Genomic DNA, 15,824 nt, shown 5'->3' on the forward strand with positions numbered 1-15,824 from the left:
AGGTGATTGTACCCTGAGGGTAATCATTTTGAAGCAAAAGTTTTCGAAGATCATTAAGAGCAGATTGCAGCAAGGAAGCAGAGGAGCAAATTCGGTAGCAACGATAAGTGAGTATGCGGATGAAGTTTATTTTGTACTTGCGCGGAGTAAACGAATCCTATTTGGTGTGAAGGTCCTGTGAAGGTCTTCTTCTGGTAGATGATGTCACGAAAGTGTTGTTCGGGCAGCGATTAACAAAAAGCGATAAACTCTTCTTCCTCGCTTCCAGGGTTTCTCTTCTTCCCGTCCGTGGGAAGAGTAGAGGCTGGGGGCGAGGTTGCAAACTTCCTAAAATATGTTATTTCTACCTTCTGTGGCCCTTTTTGTGAAGGCAATGCCAGCCTCGTTCCAGGCCTAATCGCACTTATCGAGCAAGCCGAGCTGCCTGTTTGAGGCTTGGTACCGAGCGGGTGATCCCACTTTCAGCCGCGCTAAATACGACTGGGAACGAGGCTAGTAAACATAAATCTGAAAACCGAGAAAGAGTACGTACAACAAAGTAAAAAAAGGAACTATTGATTTTATTATTATGACAAAATATGCATGTGTAAATTAACCTCTGATAATACAGAGACTGACATTTGTAATGCCTTAAATATTTCGTCTACATGTTCATTTAATGAATAATGCATATTAAATATTCTTATCACCGGCTGTAGGTGCCGGCGAGTAAGTTATCGTTTTAAATACCCTACGGGATAATGCTATTACATAAAACCTGAATACTGAAATGAGTGAGTCAAATGCCAATGATTTTCCACGTAGACTACACTAGTTTTCGATTGATTGGGTACATGGGTCGTCACGCAACACCTCTTCCCACAACTTGGCAGAAGCGCCGCGTGACAACACACAGATAACGTGACACTGTGGACAAAAATACTCAAGGGCAGTCAAACAAGATATTGCGCAGTACTTTCCTGTGTCACCGTCGCTTTTTAGATATTCAAAAAGTATTTTTGAGTCATGCAAGTCCAAGGCTTTTGACTCATCTTAGTTTTCGTTACGCGTTATTCTTACAACTTCGCTCCCAGGGTCTCTTCCTTCTTTGAGGAACGAGGACACTGGGAATGAAGCTGATTTCTCGAAAATGAATTGAAATGACAATGAAATATTCACCAGCTTTGGTACCCTTCAAAGCATGGTCTGTTGCAAATTATGGCATGGAAAACACGAATACCTCTTATGTACCTGTGAGTGAGTGAATTTGTTTTGCAAAATCGTACGTCAAAATCAACCGTCGTGCTGGTTGTATATTTCCTTATATGGTCGTCAATTTAACAAATCGACGGCAGTTTTCTATGGTCTATACTCTTATAGACCATAAAATGACGTCAAAAAATGTTCAAAACTCAAGTGAAACCACGAGCCGCAGGCGAGTGGTTTCACTGCCAAGTTTTGGACATTTTGTGGCGTCATTTTATGGTCTATAAGAGTATAGACCATAGAAAACTGCCGTCGATTTGTTTTTTACAATAACATGGAAAAAGTACGAGTGGAATTGGCTGTTTTTTTTCGTTGAGAAAGCGCGCGCGTTACATCTGACGTCATTTTTATTGTCTGTACTCTTATAGACAATAGCTACGAGCCAATCAGCGCGCGGGAATTTGGACAGTTATTGTAAAATCTCCTTTCTCTGTGGCTGTCTTATGTGTTCGTCTATTCTTGTGTGTATGGCTATTCTTTAAAACCATCACCTAAAGATTTGACTGAGCATGCGTATCAGGCACACGAATTAAAAGCGAGAATTTCTCCGCCCTGATTAATTGGTGTACGTTGCACGAATTTTTTTTTTAACCAATCACGAAAAACACAGTTGTCACAGGGCCACCACTACCTTGAAAATTCGTTGCAGGTCATCTCATACGTCGCATTTCGGTCGCGTCGTATGTAGCTCAAACTCAGAAAAGAATGGAAAGAAAAATTCAGTACATCAGTCAAATAGAGCGGTTTTCAACTGTATCCAAAGTAATTCGCATTTGTCTTGGTTTTGATTTAATACGATCTACTATTGGTGAACAAAACTTGTGCTACTTTCTCAACCAATGAGAAATAAAACCGAAACCAATCGTGCCTCGCTCGCACGAGTTTTCCCGCGCTAGGCGCCGGTTACATGTATTTGCTTCGAGTTCTGATTGGTTCATAGCGCTGTTTGCGTCTCTCGCGATTGGCCAGACTAACTGCTTTTGGTTTTGGATTTAAGACCGTTAACTGAAGACTGCTCTGATGTGAATTTCTTTTGTTTGAGAAATAAACGACCTAAAAGTCCAAAAGAGTGCAGATTTGATTCTCGTCTGCAATTTGAAGTGTAACTAAGTGTCTTCCAGGCGATGGAAATGCGACGTATAATTTATTTCAATAACGTCTAAAGTAAAATATTAAGGAGTTAAAGCAACCACGATGAACATTTTGAGGATGATTTCAATACAGCGAGAGCTTTCTTTATGACTTCAAGTCTAAATATACAGATGGAAAACAATTTCCGTCCTTTTTTACGCGTTGCAAACAAAAGAGAGTATTTGGTTATTTGAAATTGCTGTTTCAGTGATAGGAGCTTTAAACGTGTACTGATGTACAACGCCACATGCAGCACCACTGTCATCGCTCATAAAACCTTTAAGCTCCAAAAGTGACCCACATCTAAATTCTCCTTTTAATATCACAACTGGATCAAACACACCAGTCACGAGAATTAAGGAAATGATCACCAAGGACAAAATGTCTTGATTCTTTGTCAAATTCTCCTAACTAGTACCACAGGAATTACACGCAAAGTAGTAAGGAGAATATAGATGTTGACTTAAAGGATTTTTGTTGTTGTGGTTGTTTGAACTCACTTGAGGACTTTTGCGCGGCTTATGACTATGTGGAAAAAGCAGGTCTTAGCTAAGTTTAGGGAGCTTAAGCAATGAAAACCGCGACGGAAACGACAACGCTGCAAAACAATAGGTTTAATGAGCAAAAACAATTGCTCTGCACGTGCGTTTTACATTTTGGTACACTTCTTTGCTGTCCTCTGCAAAACAACAACGTGAAATGACCACATTTAAGGATTAGTGGAGAAGGTGAACGCACGACGATGAATTTTTCATTTCTTTCTTAACTTGTACGTCACTCCTACCAATTTGGTTCCTGGATAGTTCGCCATTTTTGTGAAAGTTGAGCGAGTTGAAATAATCGCGAAGTAGCACAAATGAAATAAAGTTCTATTTTCAGGTGACGTTTTCGTTGCCGTTGCCGTCGTCGTTGCTTAAGCTCCCTAATAAAGGAGAATGGTTGTGAAGCTAAACAAGTTCCTTTGTTATATGTTTTTGTTAGCATTTTTGGCCTTGACCGTGCACAAACCACAATAGATTTTGAAATGTGTTGGAGCAACTGGCCAATAGAAACGTTCCTGTTAAAATATACAGCTGTAGTGTGAACGATAAAAAAAGGATTGTGTGCGGTCGCGGACCTTCCAACCTAAATTGCAGAACATGCAAGATTTCATAACAAGTCCCTCGATTAACTATGGTCTTAGCAAGTGTTGTTGGAATCCAAAAACAAAATTGGGGGAACAACAAAATTCAGCGACAATTAAGCAACAGCAATTCTAATAATTTCGGCCTCATGCGCCTACTGGCGCGCGGAGATTTGATGATGATGAATTCTAATAATTCCGGGATGGCATTTTTTCCCAAACGGAGGCTAATTATATCTGAAAAATGCGTACAAACCCCTAATTGTCTTTTTAGGTTTCAACAGCCCTTGCTAAAATCTGCTTTTCCAGCATAGTTATAAACCGCGCAAAAACGCGTAATTCATACGAATACGATAAATCGACTATTTACAATTTTCTACGAAAATCTGCAAAAAACTGTTTTCCCCGAGGTATATGAAAAATATGACTGCATCTTACAAAAATTGAAAAATGGCCAAATAGTGCCCGGTGCTGACGCAAGTTCAGGAGCGCGCGAGAGAACGTTTTTTTCTCAGTATAATTTAAATTAATTTTACCACTTATAACATAACGCCAATACAAAACCTGTTAAGGTTCCACAATTTTTTTCCTCATAAACTTGGCGTTTGTTTTGTCCCAATTCTTAAAATAATATCGCTCATAGCAACAGATGATTTATGATAAATTATGTTACCATTAAATTTAAAAATTCCTGATTGCACGTTAACCAATTTAATTATTCCTATTAAATATCATATCTTACCACCCAAAAGTTATTACGACTTATTTGATTACAATCTTTGCCGAAAATATTTTTGGCGAAACCTACTTGATAAGATTTGCAGTAAATACTCTCAGAACATAAATTAAAACTTCAATTGAGTTTTAACTCAGTACATCTTTCGAACATATACGAAACTTAAATAAAAGATTACCCTCATCAGTTATTAAAGAATTATTCGCAACATTTGCAACACAATGCAAAAAAATCAATTTTTGAGCCTTTAATCCCTCGACGTAAATTTGGTTTTTGTGAAAGTTGTCTTGTGAGAGGGACAACAAAAATTTGAGAGAAGTACATGAAACCAACTTCTCTTGTGGAAAAAAAAATTGCTTAGGTCCTCACTAATTTTCCAAAACGTAACTGACACGAAAAAATGTTCAACCGACTGAACATACAAGCCTGTATGTACAATTCTCAAGAAATGAAACAAGCATAACTAAAAATAGTTACAGAATACTGAAGAATATTAAAATGAAAACCAGTTTGACATAATGTTTATACAGCTGGGGTTTTAGAAAAATGAAAAAGAAGAAGAATTAGAAGTCAAAGAACAAAAGAAAAAAAGAAAAGAAACCTTGCTTGCTGTATAAGTGAGCGTCAAACAACATTCTCTCTTTGTGAAGTTTCTTTGTTACCATTGGTTGAAATTTCTTCATCTGAATCTGAGTCTCCCTCGCTTACCACTACGTGGTACCTATCAAGGCAATGCATGAAATTATCTCTAGTCATCCACTACGGACATAAACAAACAAAAAGTGTACTGTTTAAACGATGTACAAGGCAGTAATTTTCGTTTTTGAGTGTGTGGTTAAAATCCTAAAGTGTAACCATTGAAATGAAAGCTACTGAGCAGTAATTATTATTATTATTATTATTATTATTATTATTATTATTATTATTTTCCTGTGGTGTTGTTTATTATGCTGTACAATATGGTTCGAAAATTTGAGTACGTGGATGAAATCCTTAAGTGCGACCATTCAAATGAAAGCTACTGAGCAGTACTTTCCGTGGTGTTGTTTATTATGCTGTACAATATGGTTCGAAAATTTGAGTGTGTAGATGAAACCCTTAAGTATGACCATTCAAATGAAAGCTACTGAGCAGTACTTTCCTGTGGTGCTGTTTATTATGCTGTACAATATGGTTCGAAAATTTGAGTACGTGGATGAAATCCTTAAGTGCGACCATTCAAATGAAAGCTACTGAGCAGTACTTTCCTGTGGTGTTGTTTAATATGCTGTACAGTATGGTTCGAAAATTTAAGTCCGTGGATGAAACCCTTAAGTGTGACCATTCAAATGAAAGCTACTTAGCAGTACTTTCCTGTGGTGCTGTTTACTTGTTCAAGTTGGACCTAACTTTTGAGTCTGTGGATGAAATCCTAAAGTATGACCATTCAAATGAAAGCTACTGAGCAGTACTTTCCTGTGGTGCTGTTTACGATGCCCTACAAGGTGGTTCTAACTTTCAGTCGGTGGATGAAATCCTAAAGTGTTCTGAGTTTTGGGTCTCTTGAGTCACGTTGTGACTACTGCTACTGAAGAGTTCATTCTTGTGGCACTGCTCATTATCCACTTCAATTTAACCATTCAACATTAGAATATAAGTTTCACTAGGGTACCCATGATAGGGGTTGCGAACAGGTTGTTTATCTCTTCATGATCTCACCTTATTGTCCTTGAGAGCCATTTGCAGTTTGAATTGTCCCATACCAACGTGCAGATGCCTGGGCATGGAGGGGAATAAAATCTGCAACAAGATAAATCAGCATTTTGTGATGTAACACACTCCAGTTGGGGAAAAAGACGTTTCTAGTCCCCTGCAAGGTATGAGAAGTGCTGGTTTTTTTCCTGAGAGAGGCACTGGTTTCCATACACTTTGCATGACTTATAAATTATATCTTGACAGATTTTAATAGAACCATTCTTTATCACTTTATTCAACAATAATGGTATCAAAAAACATGCCTAAACATTTTTCTCACATAATAGGTTACCATAGCAACAGTATAACCTGTTAAAAACAGTAATAATTTCCCCTGTAAGTGGTTATTACTCAAAAACGAGCTTGGTGACCCCCATTTTATTATGGAACTGTAATCAGCATGTTGGCACTTGGCACTTGGATTGCCACCTCTGAAAACTCATGGGGACATTCATCACACCAAAAGGGATAACATAACAAAATCTCTGTTAGTCCTTCTGTAGTATTCCACCTCTGAACCCCTCTGCGGTTCAGCGGTCAGTTCAACATTGTTTTCTTGTAAGTTTATCTCAGCTTACCCAGTAATTGGTGATTCACATTCTAAAATTGGTTCCAGTTCCTCTACCCAAATATCTTCAATTTCATTCTCTTTATCTTTCCATCCAGAGTGAGGCTTAGGCTTGAACTTAACACCAAATTGAACGTCTTTACTACAGGGAAGGAAAACAACAACTTCAGCATATGCCATCAGCAAATATAAACAAAAATTAACAAAAAGAAAAGCAAACAATTATACACACAGAAAAACAACACAACAAAACTGGCAGTCATCCTTTCATGTCTGACCGTGTTGCCACTGTTTCTTTGTAATTACTTTAAATAAATTTAATAGAAAGTGGACGGATATTTTCAAGGACAATTACAGGTACAACTTTTTTGTAACCACACCTTATATGAAAATTGAGATTATTTGTTGAAATGAACGTGTGACAACACAAGCCTGCATTACAAGCTTTTTTGTAGGGTTTGCTGCGCTAAAGTTGAATTGAGAGCCAAACTTTGCTCTTATCCATTTTTTTGCCTGGTCAAAATACCAAAAAAAAAAAAAAGCTGAAAACCCCTTGGAAAGGCTCGCTATGCAGGCTATGAAAACACAAAAGGATCTACCATTTTAATTTTAAGCCCAGACAGACCAAAAAATGCATTCACTAGGATTGCCACTCTCAAAACTCATGGGGACATTGATCACACCAAAAGGGATAACCTAACAAAATCTCTGTTAGTCCTTATGTATTATATACTGGTAACTGGAATCTGCTTTCACCTTTCTCAATAACAACCATTCATGTTTTTCTTTGTGCATATGTTATTTCTTACATTATAGAAACGACTCATGGGGTTTCAATAAGTAAAACACTATAACTAATATCAAAGAAGTTCTAAATATGATCGGGAGTCACCTTGTTACTTTAAAATACCATGCAATTGAAAACTCAGCCTTCTTGCCATCATATTCTACGGTATGTATAAAAGTTTTCTTTGCTCCTGTATCAAGGATAAACATACAAAACAGTGAAATTAGTGACATTTGAGGTGCAAAGTACTATAAAAATTGTTGGGGAAGGCAGTGAATGTAGCAGCATAGCTTGAGAGAAGGCTTCATTAATATTTACAGCTAACTTACCTACTGACTGTTCTGTAAGTTGGGGAAGGTCTTTCACTTCTAACTACAAAGAAACAATGCAGTAATGTAAGAACAACAGGCAAAGAAATCAGACAAGTAAACAGAAACACTGATTCGCCCAGCTGAATGGTGTCTGGTGTCCACCTTCAAATGAAACTTTATCTGTTTCAATCTGTTCACTCTTTGACCAACCTGTTTTCATTTTCCCCCTTGTTTTTCTTATATTTTAGCTTTTTTAAAATTATTTCTCTAAGCAACGTCTTGCTAAATTATTAGCCACCCAATTCTCCAATTGTGGCATGTAAAACAAATCAATATGAGTTCTCTCAATGAGCATTTGAAGCTCTTAGAGCAAACTCAAGAAGAATTATTGTTTAAGGACGGTGTCTCCAAGTACAGAAGTATTTTTGTACAATTTTTAACTTTGTGGGAAAAGCAGACGATCTTAGTATGGACTATACAGAGAGGCTCCACCCCAAAAGGGTACCTTTTTTCAGGCTTGAGGTACATAAAAGGGTTCGGATTTAAGAACCTGAAGTATAGAAAAGAGCCTTTCAAAATATCTCGAACAGACCAACTGCCAAAAACAAGATGTAATCTTTCTACTGTAGGTATGTGAGAGGGGTACCATTGCTTATGAAAGGTACATCAAAGAGTTATCTTTCCTGTCAAAAATGGTATATGAAAGGGTATGGTTTGGAAAATCACGGCAAAGCTTTCCTGTATAAAACTTTCTTGAGTTCGCCTCCTCCCCCCACCCCCCGATCAAGAGATTTCATCTTGGTGTTCTTTTCTGTTTTTCTCATGAGTGGTATAATTGACCAAGCAGAAATGTTATAAGGAGAAATACGACACTGGTTGACCAGTACCGGGCCCTTACCATGTGTTTAGGTATAGGAGGTAGGCAACCATTCTCACAGCTGCAAGTGCCACCGTATTCTTCAGGAAGATCCTCAGGATTAAAGTATTCACAAAGTTTGTGTAACTCTGTGTTTTTAAGTACCACGCATTTTGCTCTGGTTTTAGGGTCCACAAAAATCTTGGCAATTTTCCAAAGCACTGGAAAAACCCTGAAAAGGGAACAAAAACAAAAGGAAAAAAATTAAATAAATAAATAAGAAACCAAAACAACTGCTGGACAGTGGGATAAAATTTTTCAGATGAACAATTTTTGCAAAATTTGCAAAAATTGTATATTTGAAAAACGTATATTTAATGTAGGCCATTCAAAGACAGTGCCTACTTTTGTTACTGTCCATACGTTCTGCGCATCTTGAGATACTAGTGTTGCCTTTGCGTGGTGCCTACTAATACATATAAGATATTTTTGCACAGTTTTAAACTATGCGGAGAAAGCAGAAATTAGCAAGGGTTCTTGGTATTTAAAAAGAAAATTGGGGGTAACCATGCATTTTTCAGAGATACCCGGTAATAAAGTTGGAAAAAAATGCCATACATTGCTTTGTATTTTACTGCTTTTTATAATAATTGTTGCTTAATTATCTCTAAAAATGCCCCGCTACCCCCAATTTTCTTTTTAGATTCCAGCAGCCCATACTAAGATCTGCTTTTCCCGCATAGTCATAAGCAAGAATACTTCTGTATGAGGAGGCAATGTCCTTAAAAGGCAAAAATAAAGGAAAAAACAGAAAACATACAGATTCAAAATAACACAATTATGCCCTTATGGACCAGGCATTCATTTGTGAATGACAATTCCTCCACATATACACGTTAAGTTGCATTCACTTGTATTGCAAAGCTTGTTAAAAATATATGGAAGAAATTGGTGTAACAAAAGACTGATAACATCATCAGAACCTGTGTTTATAATATTAATGCTGATTCTCACATGTTTTCACCTTTCCTAGTACTTATCATTGACTACGATAACCCTTGTAATTTTAAGACAGTATGTCTGAAATGTCAGTGACAGCTGCTGTAGCCTAATGCCTGCCCTGTATCATGTTCTAATATTTTGTTCTTCTCTTATGGTCGTCAACTGTATCAGTTTTTATTACGATGGGCCCACAGTAATTAGCTCCCCCTTGATGCCATCACCCTACAAACTTTACTTATTTATCATGTAACTGTTAATATTTATTTATTTATTTATTTTTGGCAAGTTAATAAAATAAAACAAATAAGATACGTTTTCTATTAAATTTTTAATGAAATGCTAACCTAACCACCCCTTAGACTTACCAGGGGGTATTGACAATAAATATCTGGAAATCAAATCAAACAACCAAAAATGTAAATACCACAACAACATAAACAACAAATAAAAAATTACAAAAATAAATAACAGAGAAATGTCAGATGTATTCAGAATGAAAGCAAGTTAAAAACATTAACATAAGATTTTCTCTATCAAAGAAAAATGAAAACTTTGATTAAGTTTTATTAGTCAGACATCCAACTTTGAAAGCCACTGAAATAAAAACAAATGGACAAATACAGTGTATCTTTGTCTTTAATTAATTTCAAATTAAATGATTGTTATTATAATTATTAATTTTTTGTTATAACACATTTGACTCACAATGTTTCAACATTAATGGCAATGTAATGGATTTTTACCTGCCATCAAAGTCAAAATACCTTTGAAATAATAAACTTATTAATGATTACTTACAGTTCAATCTCGATTCAACTATATCTACATCTAGCTAGTACCCCAAAGTTAATTTTTTGAAATCTAAGTAATGCCCATTACAACCACCACCAGAGAAAAGATTGCCTGATCTGTATAAAGTTTTGGTTGCTAACAACCTCTTAAGATATTTGAAGGGAAAAAACACTTCTTTCTAAAAGTATTTTTCCTTAGGCTACAAATAACTTGATGAAGGTTGTAACGGTACCAGAAGAAAGTGATCAGGGATGCACAATCTGCGAGCCAGCGAGGCATGCAAAGCAGACATACGAGGCACTCAAGTTAGCCTAAAAAACACTCCAGTTAGACTAAAAAGCACTCCGGTTAGCCTAAAAAGCACTCGGATTAGCTTAAATAGCTCCCCGGTTAGCTTAACGGTTAGCATTTATGTTGGGGGGTGTTCATGCCTCGCATGTCTGCCTCGCATGCCTCCAGATGCCTCATTGGCTCGCATATTGTATACACTCAAGTGATCCTTGACCCCAAACTGAAGCCAAAATAGATCTGGGATATGAATATGCTGTTGTCAAGGAACAAAATGTTTCTTGCACGAGTATTGTCAATTTTCATTTTGTTTGGATTCAGTGCTTCAATGTTAAAACGCAGGTTACAAAATTAGCAATCTTTAGTATGACATTGATATTGACATTTATTTGCCTTTTCCCCCAATATATTGAGACAATATATCCATAGTTAAATGTATGGCGAGGTGACCTCTAGAAACCACCAGGCTTATAGTTGAGGCCACCTCGTACGTAACAATATGCTTACAGATAATGCTACAAGTGTGTGGCTTTGCCAATTTAGTAATTATGACAATAATTACTTGATCCAGTTTCCATCAACACCAATATCAGTTTTGTATTTACTAGTGCCATACCTTTCCCATCCTTTCAGGATAATATTCTTGATCAAGCCTGGCCACTCTCTTGAAAGAATTCAAGGCTTTTCTGGTTAAGGAAGCAAACAAAAACAAAACAAACAAAGGAAGGTAAGAATCATGTAAATATAAACCAAAATGTAAAATAGGAAAAGGAACCCCTGCAAGGTACTAGAATCTTGTTTTGTGGAAGGCAAGGAGTCAAATTAATTGTCAGCCATAAGAGGTACCAATCCCAAGGCATGGTGGGGTGGGGGGGGGGGGGGGGAGGGACTCAGGGTTTTTTTTTGTTTAGTCAATATTTTGTTTCGATGTTTACTCTAAGAGCAAAAAAAGTGCTTATCGCGAGAGCTAACACCATTTACACTAATTTTAAAAAACATTACAGCCAACAAGAAGCAAGACATAACAAGAAATCACTAAACACAGCTAAACAGCTAAAAAAATCACCAACAACAAAAACAAATGAATAAATATTAATAATAAGGGTTTTATAATAAGGTAAATAATTATTATAAGGGTTTTAGTTATGGGGATGTGAGTAGACCTTTTTCGGGGTTGAAATTAAGTCATTTGAGCATTCAAGAGGGATTTTTTGGGGTGGAAATTAGATTGGATTAGACAGGTTATACTTTTGGCTGTTGCATTTTTCTTGGCTGTAACAGCTTGGCCTCATTTGCTCTTCTGCATCATTAATTAGTATATTTGAATACTCAATTGGGCACAGATTCAAGGAAGCAGTTTCATTTTCCTAGATATTTTATTCTGCCTGGAAATAATACCTGAACAACATGCTTGCTCCAGCCATGTCATGGATATGGACCATGGTCTCAATGGGTCTGCCCTGTAAAAAATTAAAAGCAAATATCAAAAAGGAGTATGCAAGGTTTGGATATAATCAAGCACTGACTGGCCAGTGATTTTTGTTTTACCCTTAGAAGCAATATCAAAATGCTCCTCTAAAAAATAAAGAAAGATTTGTGACCACAGAACACGGCAAATCACTAGCATGAAGAAGGTTTGGAAATGTGATCTTACAGATGTTACAGTTGTACTGTTAAAATTTATTTCATACTGTTAGCCCTATTTGAAAAATGAGGAGTTTCGTGCACGTTTTAGGTGTTGTAATGGTATGAGTAAATTATATACATGTATGTTCCAGTTCATAGGTAATTTCTGTTGCGCTGAGCTGCTACACGGATAATTTTTAAAGTTGTGACATTTGCATCCAGATAGTTTAAATATAAGGACTGGTGTTATTAAGAAAAAAAACTAAGTGCATAAAATTTAAAACCACTGTCCAAATTTGAGTCCATTCCCTTCTATATTTATGGTGAGGCGATCGGGGATCATTTGCAGTCCAATTCCCATCTGAGGATCATTTGCGGTCCAATTTGGGAATCATTTCCGGTCCAGGGATCATTTGCGGGCCAGGATCAATTGCGGGCCTGTACAGATCCAACATTTGACAAAAATTCAATTAACAAAAGATGCATGGATGTTGGACAATTCAAATCTTGAAGGAAATTTGAGAATGTTGTGCAGTTTTCACAACAAAGGAAATTCTTAAATCTATGTTAATGCTACCCACCTCGAATAGCCCTTGCTGATTGTGGGTTACTAATATTGTAAAAAGTGTCTTCTCTTATAATAAATTGTTGTTGTTGTTGTTGTTTGTTGGTGTTAAATGAAAATTTAAACCATGCAATTTAAATTTGTTTCAACACATCTTCAATAAGCTTAATTAATTCAACATAATTTTTACTACGGATGTTAAACAAATGTTGAAGCAAAATTGAAAAATGCGTGTTGAGAACTAGGACCTTTAGCAGTATGCCAGTACTCACAAATTCCTCGGACAGTTCAGACATTCTCTGTATCTGCTTCTCATTATTCCAAATGTGCCAACCAATGTGCTGCTCTGCTGGAAGCTGAAATAGAGAGAAACGGAACAAAATTACAAATGTCTGAACAAAACCTTATGCTTCCCTATAGAGTGTTTTCACATGAAGTCATGGCAGCCATGTTGGTGTTAGGCTTGATTTCCAGCCGCTGTTCGGGAAACGAGGAACAAAGACCGGACTCGAGAGAGCGGCGGAAATCCAGCCTATGTTGGTGTCCCAAAACAAAAAAATGGTGGCCATGCTGGTGTCCCAAACTAAACCTCTGGGTATTGAACTCTATTTTGATGCAAATACTTTCTTTTGTTCCAGTAAACCAACATGGCCGGTAGTCACGTGAATGAAAACGCTCTATTTTACAGACAATGGATAAATGAGGGACAACGTCAAACTCTGTTCCCATGAAGGTAACTCATAGTGACAATTTTCTCAACAACAAGAAGCTTTATTTCCCCCGGTCACATTACAGTTATTATGTTTAAAATTAATTATTTAAAAAAGGGGGGGGGGGGGGGTGGGGCTGGCTACCTGGAATAACTATAGAGTTAAAGGATGCAGGTATCCAGTTTTACAAATATAATACTAGTTTAGGTTGGTACACACACACACACAAATAAACACACATGACACAAAGCACACAGTGAGCACTAAATAAATAGTGTACTTAAGAGAAATAATACTATAGAATACTATAATACTATCTCAGCTCAGTTTCTCATGTTTCTACTCTGTGTAAAACTTACACTCAATTTAGCCCATGAACCCTAAAGTGCCAAAAAACTGACAATGGAAATATAAACCACCACACATGCACATGATTGGGTCTAACAGTACATAATATGCCAGACTTTATTAACAATATGACATAAGCACACTACAAGACTGAAATAGTAGATTTTCAATCGAAAATATTTAATAAAAGATTTAAACACCTAGTTTGTACTCATAATAATAATAATAATAATGATAATAATAATAATAATAATAATAATAATAATACGAAGAAGCAAAGACTTAGAAAAACATTTGACTATAAAAAATTGCGATAAAACATTTCGTAAAAACATTATAAAAAGGTTAAAAACACGACGTTTCGATGTACATTACATCATTATCAAGTGAAATTAAAATTTTGTCCATTATTGTTTTGTCCACTATTGTCCATTTTTGTATTTATAGCCGCAATCTTGCATTTTTAATTTCACTTGATAATGATGTAATGTACATCGAAACGTCGTGTTTTTAACCTTTTTATAATGTTTTTACGAAATGTTTTATCGCAATTTTTTATAGTCAAATAATAATAATAATAGTAATAAAAACTTAAGACTACCCAAGGAAGTGGGTGGCCCAGAGGGAGGGGGGAAGGGAACTCCCATATCAAAGTGACGGGGGTGACCTTTTAGGGGTTAAAATATGTGGTTATTTTTCAAAATTTCCGACAATCACCCTGTCACTTTTAAACGGGAGTCCCCCTCCCCTGGGGTGGGTGGGAGGACTGACTCTCAGCAACATCTGAATATATGAACAAGGAGAAAGAAGGAAAATAACTACTAACTGTAAGACTCACCTTCAACAGCGCTAATATGTCCATTCGTCCTGTGCGTTCAATGTAACATGGTTGTCCAAACTTATCATGCTTGTGAAAAGCACAAGAGATAATCTGGATGCAAAGAGAAAACTCAATTAGAGTGGGTTACGTTTTCATTGTTAATGCGCAGGATAAACTATCAGCATCAGGTCTGATCTAGCAAGGAACTGAATATGTGTGTTTACCATTTGAAATCTCCCAGATAAAAGTGTTGTTTGATAGTTCTCTACAGTCAACTAAGAGGCCTACAATTTTTGAAAAATACACAAAAATTTTCATGGTTCCTCGGTTGAAGACATGTATACTGGAATTATAGTGAAGCCAACAGAAACATGTTGATTTTGTGAGGAGGTGGGTAGGGGATTGGGGGGGGGGGGGGGGTCCAATGAGACATTTTTTTGGGAGGGGAGGAGTAGGTCCATAAGAGGATGTTTGATGTTCATTGGTTTTTGTTGCATCTTGGAGGAATCAACAATAACTGCAGGGTATGGGGGGATGAGAGAAGGTTGAGGGTATGACTGCATGTCCATTGGGTCTTTTCTGGCTTCGAGTTTGGCAGGTCTATTCCAGGGTTGAGGGTTAAGGGATAGATACCTAAGATCTCTTTTTTGTGATCAATAATATTTTTTGGTATGATTGCTACTTTGTACATGTTTACTGCTTCATTTGCACCTTTTTATCTTTTCTTTTTCCTCTTCCAGGCAAGAAAGAGGGTAGTGATTGCACTAGATTTATGAGCAGAGCAATACACCAGGGCCCAGTTGTTCAAGAAGCAGATAACGTTATCCAGCGGATAAGTAGCTGTCCAGTGGATAAAAATTAATGTATTTGTTGGATCCACTGGATTGGTGGTTTATCCACTGGATAGAGTTATCCGCTCTTTGAACAACTGGCGCCTGAAGGGATGCACCTACCTTTTGCATTTCTTTATCTAAGGGTCTCTGTCAAAGAAGAAAAAATGGTGATGGAATTCTAACTAATGCATACATACTGTCACGGATATTTTGTTTAAAAACTATAAGGAATAATAAATGAACGCTCAGGGCAGGGCTGGCCTATAGGGATCTTGTGTCATATAGGGGGCCTCAATCGATGGTAATGGTCAGTATGTCGGTCGGGTCACGGTCGACTGACGGTCGATAT

At 36.9% G+C, this 15,824-nt stretch overlaps 1 protein-coding gene across 1 annotated transcript in view; it reads right to left on the reverse strand.

Moving 5' to 3' along the window:
* Positions 1 to 1,665: 1,665 nt before the first annotated feature.
* The window catches only part of LOC146484804 (uncharacterized), a 24,197-nt gene continuing 10,038 nt past the window's right edge, over positions 1,666 to 15,824 (reverse strand). The window contains exons 4-15 of the mRNA XM_085104253.1: positions 15,596 to 15,622; positions 14,661 to 14,753; positions 13,037 to 13,120; positions 11,972 to 12,033; positions 11,190 to 11,259; positions 9,859 to 9,881; positions 8,534 to 8,723; positions 7,654 to 7,696; positions 7,430 to 7,514; positions 6,548 to 6,679; positions 5,934 to 6,014; positions 1,666 to 4,956 (exon numbers count right to left, since the gene is read on the reverse strand). Coding sequence (XP_084960379.1) covers positions 4,860 to 4,956; positions 5,934 to 6,014; positions 6,548 to 6,679; positions 7,430 to 7,514; positions 7,654 to 7,696; positions 8,534 to 8,723; positions 9,859 to 9,881; positions 11,190 to 11,259; positions 11,972 to 12,033; positions 13,037 to 13,120; positions 14,661 to 14,753; positions 15,596 to 15,622 — 987 coding nt within the window. The 3' untranslated portion in view covers positions 1,666 to 4,859. The remainder of the gene's footprint in view (positions 4,957 to 5,933; positions 6,015 to 6,547; positions 6,680 to 7,429; positions 7,515 to 7,653; positions 7,697 to 8,533; positions 8,724 to 9,858; positions 9,882 to 11,189; positions 11,260 to 11,971; positions 12,034 to 13,036; positions 13,121 to 14,660; positions 14,754 to 15,595; positions 15,623 to 15,824) is intronic.

This window comes from Pavona decussata, unplaced genomic scaffold (assembly GCF_977016875.1).
Source record: "Pavona decussata unplaced genomic scaffold, jaPavDecu1.1 SCAFFOLD_29, whole genome shotgun sequence".
Classification (NCBI taxonomy): Eukaryota; Metazoa; Cnidaria; class Anthozoa; order Scleractinia; family Agariciidae; genus Pavona; species Pavona decussata.